This window comes from Bidens hawaiensis, unplaced genomic scaffold (genome assembly GCF_021521415.1).
Source record: "Bidens hawaiensis isolate Kalapana, Puna unplaced genomic scaffold, B.hawaiensis_p1.1 tig00021185_1, whole genome shotgun sequence".
In the NCBI taxonomy this organism is placed as follows: Eukaryota; Viridiplantae; Streptophyta; class Magnoliopsida; order Asterales; family Asteraceae; genus Bidens; species Bidens hawaiensis.
The window spans coordinates 369,793-380,204 of record NW_027493278.1 but is presented as its reverse complement, the minus strand read 5'-3'; the positions used below and the strand labels follow the sequence as shown (position 1 = coordinate 380,204).

The 10,412-nt window shown below is 33.1% G+C and overlaps 1 protein-coding gene across 2 annotated transcripts; it reads left to right on the top strand.

The window, feature by feature from the left end:
- The first annotated feature begins 226 nt into the window (after nucleotides 1–226).
- LOC143562962 (putative magnesium transporter NIPA8) lies at nucleotides 227–6,060 on the top strand. 2 transcript variants are annotated; one of them, XM_077050620.1, is made up of 15 exons: nucleotides 227–366; nucleotides 1,914–1,967; nucleotides 1,998–2,159; nucleotides 3,608–3,692; nucleotides 3,795–3,856; nucleotides 3,948–4,033; nucleotides 4,120–4,193; nucleotides 4,271–4,373; nucleotides 4,474–4,602; nucleotides 4,693–4,792; nucleotides 4,885–5,004; nucleotides 5,087–5,177; nucleotides 5,287–5,338; nucleotides 5,440–5,527; nucleotides 5,624–6,060. In XM_077050620.1, exons 3-15 carry the CDS (start codon nucleotides 2,067–2,069, stop codon nucleotides 5,840–5,842), a joined length of 1,302 nt encoding a protein of 433 aa, XP_076906735.1. In that variant the 5' UTR covers nucleotides 227–366; nucleotides 1,914–1,967; nucleotides 1,998–2,066; the 3' UTR covers nucleotides 5,843–6,060. The 2 variants fall into 2 exon arrangements, with proteins under 2 accessions (XP_076906735.1, XP_076906736.1); XM_077050621.1 differs by having other exon boundaries at nucleotides 329–416; nucleotides 1,914–2,159.
- The last annotated feature ends 4,352 nt before the right edge of the window (nucleotides 6,061–10,412 follow it).

Sequence of the window (10,412 nt, the reverse complement as noted above, 5' to 3'; positions counted from 1 at the left end):
ATAATAAAAATAGTCAAAGTTTTTTCTTTCTTCGTAATAATAATAATAATAATAACCCAAAGAAAGAGAAAGAAAGCCAAAATTGTTGTTGCATCATCATATTATTTCGCCGACGGGCCGGTGCGTTGGATACATTCAATTCACCCGCGCCTTGCATATCGCCACCCACCGTGACCGTAGGCGCCGTGTTCCGAGGACCAGACCACCCCCACACCTTCTAATTTCAAATGCTTCTTTGATTCACCTCTCAATAATAATGATCGTACATTTGTACCAAATTGTTTGTTACTCCTTCTAAACACATTTACCAGATTCCATTCCCCCAAAACCTAGATCATCCAACATTCCATCTGACGTCAGCAGGAGGTGCCAATTCTTCTCAGATCTGTAATTTCATCTCGTTTCAAGCCGATCTGGTTAATATGCTTACCTACTTTTTTTTGGTTGATTATATCGTTACTAGAGCTGTTAGATTGTTAGTAATAATAGTAATGCTGTTAGTTTCTGTTTTAATTCAGTTCATTAGCTATTTTCCCTAATTATGCTGTTTCACTTGATTGATTTTGCAATTAACTGATTATTATTATTATTATTACCTACTTTTTTTTGTATAAATTTTGTTAGTTATATGATCACCAGAGCTATCATGTATATTTTGTTTAATTTCTGATTTAATTCAGTTGATTAGCTATTTTTCCTAATTAGCAAACTGTTTAATTCTGCAATTAACTGAGTATTATTATTATTATTATGTTCACCTACTTTTTATTTTTATATTTTAAATTTTGTTGGTTATATTATCACCAGAGCTGTTAGATTGTTGTAATTAAATATGAGACCTGGTAATAATAGTAATGCTGCTATCATGTATATTTTGTTTAATTTCTGATTTAATTCAGTTGATTAGCTATTTTTCCTAATTATGCAAACTGCTTAATTCTGCAATTAACTGATTATTATTATTATTATTATTATTATTATTATTATTATGTTAACCTACTTTTTTAAAATTTTTTTTGTTAGTTATATGATCATGAGAGGTGTTAGATTGTTGTAATTAAATATGAGATCTAGTAATAATAGTAATGCTATCATGTATTTTGTTTAATTACTGTTTCTGTTCAGTTGATTAGCTATTTTCCTTAATTATGCTGTATCTTTGTTATGAAGTAAAATAGTTGTTACTTGATTAATTGTATGAGAGCTAACAAGCTGTTTAGTTCTGCAATTAACTTGTGCTCATTGAATGCGTATGCCTCAATTGGTTGTACAATTATCCTGATGTGTAAAATGAAGTTATTATTGGTTTTGAGCTAAAACTGAACCAAAGATTGAAACTTTGGTAGTTGAGTTAGTTATTAGCGTTTGCTTTCAGTTTGGTTCAGTTTTGGTTTTGCCATTTGAGCGTGAATATTTTGGACAGAAAAATTAGTTTTTGCTCAAAATAATGAATCTGGGCATAAATCTTTTTGGTAATTATTAAGTAATTGATTGTTATACGTTTGAGCTACATTTTTATTAAATTCTTATAAGTTACTTCAACTAATAAATAAAAAATGAAAATCTATAAATTCGGCGTTTTTTTTGGTTTTTCTCACATGCAAAACCAAAACCGAATCGTAAGTTGGGTTATTACAAAAACATAAAACCAAACGTCACCCTTTTGTTTCGGTTTGTTTTTTCATTTTTGTTTCCGGTTTCGGATCAGCAATTACCAGGGCTCATTGATTGCATATGCCTCAATTGGTTCTGCAACTATCCTGATATGTAAAATGAACTTAACCTTGTTATTATCTGTTATAGTTTATAACTTTCTGGGGTTATTTGTCGTTTAATTATGCAATTGCTAGTGCTTATTGAATGCATGCGGCTTTAATTGGTTGAAACCTAATACATGCCATGTGAAATAAAAGATTGCAGGCAGTTATTTTCCCAAATCTATCAACACAAAGTGGACTCACTAATGGGATGTGAAGAAAGTGCCTCTTAACTACTGGTTTAGTGTCCAAACTCCGTCTTGCTTACATAATCCAGAATCACCATTGTCGCATAGTGGTTTTTAATCTATGGGCGAGTGGGTGATTGGAGCTTTCATCAATCTATTTGGCAGCATTGCCATTAACTTTGGAACTAATCTTCTTAAACTGGGTCATGATGAGGTACCTAAAGCTTCTTTTTTGTATTATGAACTTTGCAGTGAGGGCAAACTGCACGAATTAGAAACGAACATTACACTTTTCCCTCATTTTGGCAACCTGCTTTAATTAGGTGCAAAATTGAAACCAATTCTTTAACTGATTTTACACGTAAAGTGTATGCTATCACCACATCAGATTGCATTGCAAAGAAAAGCTTACGTGAAAAAGAAATTGAAAAATAAGCTTACATCTTAAGTTTGCAAAATGCATACATAGTGTATACACTAGTTGCGTGCCCGCGCGATGCGGCGAGGTTGCACGCAAACATGACATCGGATGCGTAACCGGTGTTACTGTTACTGTTTCTGTATGTGCGTGACTTAACAATAGTATGCGCATAATACGACGATAGTATGCTCGTATTGCGGCATTGGAATCTTAACTGGTGTAGTAAGCACGTCACACAACGATTGTGCACGCTCAGTCAGGTGTTGGTGCATACGTAACGCTACATTGAACTCGTTTTGACCCACAACCCGTTCCGCTTAACAATGTTCTAACCAAAATTCGTATGACTTGACCCCTTTCAAGTTTCAACCCAAACTCGTCCTGACCCAAACCAAATTAACCTTTTTGTATCGACTCATTCCAACCTTAACCTTTTAGACCCATGACCCGAACGACCGAAACCGCCCGTTTCGTTTGTCGGTCTTTAATGGTAATCACGTAACACGTTTAGTTTTTAAAATGAAAAAACTATAGCAATACCATACTCAAATTATAGAGAATAAAATACTCATTTTTATGGTATACTGTTTTTAAAAAAAAATATTAACGTGTGAAAAAGTTATAAACGTTTAAACGTCGTCAGGGTAGTTGGTTTAAAATAAAGGGTATATATGTAACTATTATATAAATTAAGAAAATGTGATTAAAGTTAATGGACCAAACTTGTAATTTTTTTTAATAAATTACAAATAAACCGTACATGAGTTTGGTTATGCTAAAAGACAAAATTGTCAAAATACAAAATTGCCCCTAAAATGCCTTAATCTTGTGCATTATAGTTTGTGCTAAAAGCAATAAGTTTGGTACCTCTTAAAAATTAAGAGGTCCCTCACTCATGGTTTATATATAGTATAGATATATACACTAAAATGATAAATAAGGCGCCATTTTAACGATTTTTCAAAAATTAGCAACAATACTGGTAGTTCCTTGCTACAATCAGTAATAAAATCAAACATGGCTGCTAAAGTTGGTAACAAACTGCCGGTTGATTTCTGTTTTGCGCCTCATTTAAAGTTGATTGCTAAATTCGTGAGAACTGTTCAATTCATTTTATATCGTTCAATTTGGCATATTGTTCAGTGTGAAAGAGTTAGTCTCTTTCTGTCATAGATTCCTTCACGCATTATCATATTTGTTATTAATCATAAGTTTTATCGGGTGTTGTAAAACTTTTCTAGAGAGACAAACATGCAATGCTAGGTGATGGAATAGATGGAAAGACAATATTGAGGCCTATTATAAGCTTCCAATCTTGGAGAATAGGTAACCCCAAAATCCACTCGTACTCGTATCATCATTATTATTATTATTATTTCTTACTGTTAAGTTATGATTCGCGATGATTTTATTTCGATATGTTCACAGGTATTCTATTTTTCACTTTTGGAAACGCTCTTAACTTTATATCATTTGGATATGCTGCCCAGGTCCGTATGAGTATACTTGATGACTTCAATTAAATACAAAATAAATTATATGTGTTTACTCCAATTTAATACATTTTTTTTGTTTGCGCAGTCACTTCTTGCAGCATTGGGATCTGTACAATTTGTGTCAAACATCGCGTTTGCCTACTTTATCTTGAACAAAACAGTAACTGTCAAGTACGTTCTTAGATTTGCAGCATATTCTTTTTTCTTCTAAATTATATGATTTGAAAATTAACATCTGTATATTTATAATTATGTAGAGTATTAGTTGCCACAACTTTTATCGTCCTTGGAAACACCTTTCTAGTTGCATTTGGAAATCACCAATCACCTGGTATACCAAATTTTTTTTTGTTTATATCTTAAATTATGATCTTCTTCTTTTGAAATAATTATTTTGGATTTTTACAGTTTACACACAGGAGCAATTGGCAGAGAAGTACAGTCACATTGTTTTCCTTTTTTATTGTCTACTTCTGGTGGTGGTGGTTGTCATGCATCACTATGTATACAGGTTAGAACTTAGAAGCATATAACATTAAACATTGTTATCAATAAATTGATTATATTAGTTTTACTTTCTTTAAATTGCTTTTATAAATATTGATAATCAGGAGAGGAGAATCGCTGCTTGCTATTCCAGGAAAAGAACTTGCACCCTACTGGAAACTACTGCTTCCCTTTTCATTTGCAGTAGTTTCAGGAGCCGTTGGATCATGTTCAGTTCTGTTTGCAAAGTCACTGTGAGTAGTTGATTAATGATATAATCTTCTAGAATGTTCTAATTCGTGTTACTTTAACTTAACAGATGATTTTTCTTTTTCTTTTTTCAGTTCAAATCTTTTAAGATTGTCCATGTCAAGCTCATATCGCCTGGATAGCTGGTTCACGTATTCAATTCTTTTATTGTTTCTATTAACTGCTGGATTTTGGGTAATAATTAATATTTTTAAGATTACTGGTTTGTTCTAATGGATGCATAATTAATATTCAAATTTTGTTAATATTGATTTATCTTTTCATAGATGGCAAGGCTGAATGAAGGATTATCACAGTTTGATGCTATACTTATAGTCCCCATGTTTCAAATCGCTTGGACGTTTTTCTCAATTTGTACCGGATTTGTATATTTCCAGGAATATCAGGTACTGTGTGTGTGAGAGAGAGAGAGAGAGAGAGAGAATCTTTGTATATATTTTATAACATTGCATGTTTCTTCTATATCAGGTCTTTGATGCCTTGAGGACGGTGATGTTTATTTTGGGAATGCTTTCAGTATTCATAGGAATTTCTTTGCTGGCACCTGATGACTCGAAAGGTATATATATACATATATTTATACAAACGTAAAAACGTGTCAGAATTACAAACTGCCCCTTCTCAATTCAGCATTGGAAACTTGTTTGATTTGTTTCTTTGATTCACAGCGGGAGAAGCCAAGGAAAGTCCCTCATCAAAAGTCAACATTGAAGTAGAAAGGTTAGTTTGGCTACAAAAAGAATGAAAATATGAAATCCTCTGGTGTTGACTGTTGACTTTTACAAGAACAGACGGTTGGCTAACTGAGTGTTTTTTTAAAGGTTGATTGAAGACTTGCAAATCAAGGATATGAAGTCGTTTGGAAGAGCATTGGTAGCAAAAGCCACAGCTGCAGTTCTCAGAGCAAAGGTTATGCAAATTCTAATTCGGTAATTCCAGACGGAATGGAATCGAAAGACGGAATTGGAATTTAGTTTTTTATTTGTTTGACCTTTTTGTTTGCAGAGTACTTGCACACTGTTGTTGGGTATGGGAGATGATACGATGCATGCATCATCAGTTCTTGCAATGCCTATGGTTTCATCTAAGATGACGGGATTCCGAGGAGGCAACGCTGACCGGTCAAAGACGCTGTCGTTGAGAAGCACGTCGGGGTGGAATAGGATTCCGGTGGTGGAAGAAACTGTAAATATGCTGGAAAGTATTTCTAGTGAAGAGGATTAGTAAATGGGATGTATGAGTGTTATATATATATGATGTGTTCTAATGGAAGGAGTGTGGTTGTAGTAATGGGGAAAGAGGGAAGCGACGGCACGTGTCATTAGGAGATTGTATAGTTGTTTGAATTGGATTTGGATGTATGTCTCCTATGAATATGATTCTTAATTTTTTTGGCCAATATAGGTCTTCACAGTTTATTAATCGAGTCTTGGAAAAATGTCGTGAAGCAGGTTCGTTGTGGATTATGCTAGAAAATCAGATTCAAAATATTGTGTCTGACAGAGTGACAATCATGATCCATGTAGTTTAAGTTAAGTTGACCTGGTCATTTTATATAAACGGGTCAGGATGGCCAAAAGGCGAATCAAGCATGTCGTTACTATTGGTTTAAAATTTTTGCAAAGTATAAATATTTTTGCATTAGCTGTTTACTAATTTTTGTTGGTTTAAGGGATCGATGAAGATGAAAAAGGATGTATTCGACTCTAGTTGGTTCGGTTAAAGGATGTATAAGTAATATTAATAAGAGGATAGCAAGATCAATGTAGATAAACAATCACAATCTCAATCTCAAAACAATTGGCTAAATATTAAGAACAACCAAATGCAAATGTATTCCTAAATCTATATAGGCTAAAAGTTAACCTCAAACCAATGCAAAACGAGCCGAGCTGAGGCTCAACTGAGCTCGTTTCCGCCCCTATTAAAGAGATAACTTAGCGATGAGACCGGTACCGTACCAGTATCGAATATGTGAAAAAGTGGATATTGAAGTACTTGTGAGTCGTGACATAATGTACATCTCAATACGGTATCAGTACCAAATTTTTGGTAAAGTGGGTGCCAAATATCGTACCGAAGTTGTCGGTATTGTACTGGCTCGGTATGGTATTGGTACCTGTACTTTGTACCAAATGCCCATCCTCCTACAAAACTCCATCTATCAAAATGGGAGGTTACATATTGAGGTTATGCGTTGTGGTGTAATTAAAAAGTGTAATAAAACATCGTCACATAGGCAATTAGATTTAGCTATCACGGTTTAACTTTAAATTTAAATAAAAGAAAGATAAAAGAAGAAAGAAAGATAGTGAGTGGTTGAGGTAACACGAGCCCCGCCCCCTTTTATCTCTAGCGCATGTTAAAAGGGGTGGGACCTATATCTATAGAACCTCTTTTTTAACGCTCGCGTCACAGTCGTTCAGGGTGTTAAAGGCTGGCGTGGCAGTGAACGTTAGCTAACAATACACTGTCTAAGCATTGACCAAAAGGTTCTTAGCTTAGGCCTTCCTAGCTTGTGAAAAAATATGTATGTTTAAAAATATAGTTTTTGTTATAATTTTAGCATTATTATAACAAGATTTAATATGTAACTAAAGTTATGATTGTTGAAGCTTGTAAACACCAGAAATAGATAAACGTATAAGAGTATGATATATATGGGATACATTTTTACTTTTACATTTACCTAATATATATACTACAATGTTCAACTATTTAGGGGACATGGTCATTAAATTGATGTTTAAAATGTGTACATCCACAAGTGTGTAATAACACTCAAGATCTTTTGACGAACCTTAACAGTTTTGATACAAATAATTTCAACGGTAAGTTTTTTGTTTATAACAAAAAATTTTATATTGCGTGATGTAAACCTATGTATTAAAAATTAAAAAGTAATAGCCTTCGGTTTAGTTATAAAACATGTTGTAATATTTCCAAAAAAAAAAAACTATCAACTGTGTTTGGCATTGTTGATAGCTAACTAGCTACGCACATTATTATGAAAATGAATGTCGAATACGTCACTTGTAGAAGATAGCAAAGACTTACACTTTTTTTTATTGTGGAATATGAATTAATAATAATAATAATAATAATACATATTTACACTTAGGAAAGAGAATAATAATATGCTAAAGAATTTTTTAAATAGGTACAAAAAATTTATTAAAACTAAAACTTTTTTTGTTATCGTATTAAAGTAAAAAGTTTACATATACATATTTTCGGGTGTGCATATATATAAACGGAAATGACTTAAAATGCTAAGGATAGTAGAGATGGCATTAAATGAACATTAATAAATATAAAAATTTAAGCAATTAGGACATGTATAATTTTGTTTGTTAACGTTGTTAATGTCTTAACATTTAAAACTGTATTGTGATTCAAGTGGACTCGTTTTGTCATTTGTGTTCATTTTAGGAATTTATGCATATGAGTAATATGTGTTGATTTGGTAACATTTTATATGCAATTAATTACTCCCACTCAAATGAAACCGTTATATAACTAATGTCATTATAATTATTTTTGTTGCTTTATCCATATATCCCAATTAACAAAGTTGATTTTATTATTTATAACTAAAGTTATAAAAAGTTCAGAAAGAAAAAAATTGTTTCTGTTTTTAAAGTCATCTGTTAGATAAATAATTTAATTAAATGATTTAAATTTGATTTTAACACTTTTTATCTTTGTAACTCAAATATTAACTTTCTAAAAATTACCTATAACGGAATAACAGGTAAACGCATTTATTAAACATATCATGTTTGGATTGAATCATTTTCTAATTTGACACGTTTAGAAAATATGTTGAGCAAGAAATCATCGCTCCTATCCTGGTACCACTCAAAAGTCAAATATAAAAAAGAAGTTCCAAATCTACAGTAGAAAACAAAATATTTATTAAAAAATGTATTTCAACATTCATTTTTCCTTTCATTCATTTGTAACGGTTTATTATAGGGAATTATGGTCTTCCATACCTGCATATCAAATATCTCCTTTTGACTGAACAAATTCGTCCATTTATTTCCAATTATTATTATTATTATTATTATTATTATTATTATTATATATACAACCAGGAAATGGATGAATGGAGACTCAATTCCCTGCCAAAACAGGACCCTCGTTTTTTTATGCATAAGGTAAATTATTTATTTGTTTATGTATTTTGAACTGCTAATTTGAATTAGTGATGAGCTAGTCACTAGCCAAGGCTGGCTATAATGCAGCGCCAGGTAGTCGATCGATTCTAGCTTGACACCCCGATAGGTTTGATATTTTTTAATATATATATTCAAAAAAAATATGAATTCTTAAATCTTAATGTTTAAATCAAATTACTCAACTAATTTAAAGCAAAAATTTTTTCACCTTTAGCCCAAAAGATTCACGATTCTTGTAGACGGTCATGTAATTAGCCCACTTGTTCATCTTATTTCCTCGAGTATTAGAGACCACCCTCAGGAGAAAACCCATCACATTAAAAAAAGTAAATGGGAATTTCTCAAAATAGCCCCTTAATAAAGAGAGATTCCAAGTTTAACCCCTCAAATTCGAAAATTCAAACTTTGCCCCTCTTCTGTCGCACCACCGACGATGTGTTAGGCTGTCCCGCCGATGGGTTAACAAACCAATCACCGCCATACGCGCGGCCGAAAACAAATCGTCCTTGATGTGCTAAACACCTTATCTACTCGTCCCCGACGTGTTAATTAAACACCTTAACTCCTTGTCCCGCGTGTTAAACACCTTATCTACTCGTCCTCGACGTGTTAATTAAACACCTTAACTCCTTGTCCCGGGCGTGTTAAACACCTTATCTCCTTGTTCCCGATATGTTATGGCCGTTCAATATCTCATTGTCAACGCTTGGCCATTACACGTCGTGGACGATGAGATAAGGTGTTTAACACATCAGGGCGATGTGTTTCCGGCCACACGTCTTGTTGTGATTAATTGGTTTGTTAACTCATCAGCTAGAAACAACCTAACGTATTATCGCTAATGTGATAAAAATAATAACAAAGCTAGAAATGCAAAGTTGGGCGATAAACTTGAAATCTTTTTCTATTAACGGGACTATTTTGAAAATTTTCCCTACAAAAAGAACCCAATTTTATTATTATTTGTCGAAGCACGAGATGAATCTGACCTGATCCATGACGATGTTTCCACGGATTTCGAGATGAACGAACCACGTCTAGATCTTCTTCTCCGGCTGGTTAGGATCTGCAATGACTTTTTGGGTGTGTGGAGGTGACCGCTAAGAAATCTCCAGGATCTCTTGTTCACAGACACAAAAATATGGTGGTGGCTCTTATTGAGAAATGACCAACCCCTAATAAGGAGGTGGAGACCTCCTTATATAGGGAGCCTCATGGCCACCATCATGGTACCCTAACGGGCCTAGCCCAGTTAGAGTTACCTCCACAAAACCCCCTCAGCCCAATAACATTGTATTAGTCCATATAATAAAATAAGCCAAACATAATAAATTTAGGATCGTAAAACCGGGTTTAGTACCATACCCCTACATTATTATTATTATTATTGTTATTATCATAATAATAATAATAATAATAATAATAATAAATAGTAGTAGTAAATCTAATAAAGAAAGCGAAACCGAAGACGACAAGAACCAGAGGCACAAGACTACTTGTTTTATATCTCTGTGTTAAGATTATTAGATTAAAACAATGAGATTGCTATAAATGCAACCCATACCATTCCATTCCATTCCATTCCATTCTATTCATCATCATCAAAAATT

Excerpts from the sequence above, each read along its gene's own strand:
- LOC143562962 (XM_077050620.1), top strand. The coding sequence starts at position 2,067 with ATGGGCGAGTGGGTGATTGGAGCTTTCATCAATCTATTTGGCAGCATT. Across the intron at positions 4,603-4,692 it reads GTTCTGTTTGCAAAGTCACT|TTCAAATCTTTTAAGATTGT; the intron begins GTGAGTAGTTGA and ends TTCTTTTTTCAG. Across the intron at positions 5,528-5,623 it reads CTGCAGTTCTCAGAGCAAAG|AGTACTTGCACACTGTTGTT; the intron begins GTTATGCAAATT and ends TTTTGTTTGCAG.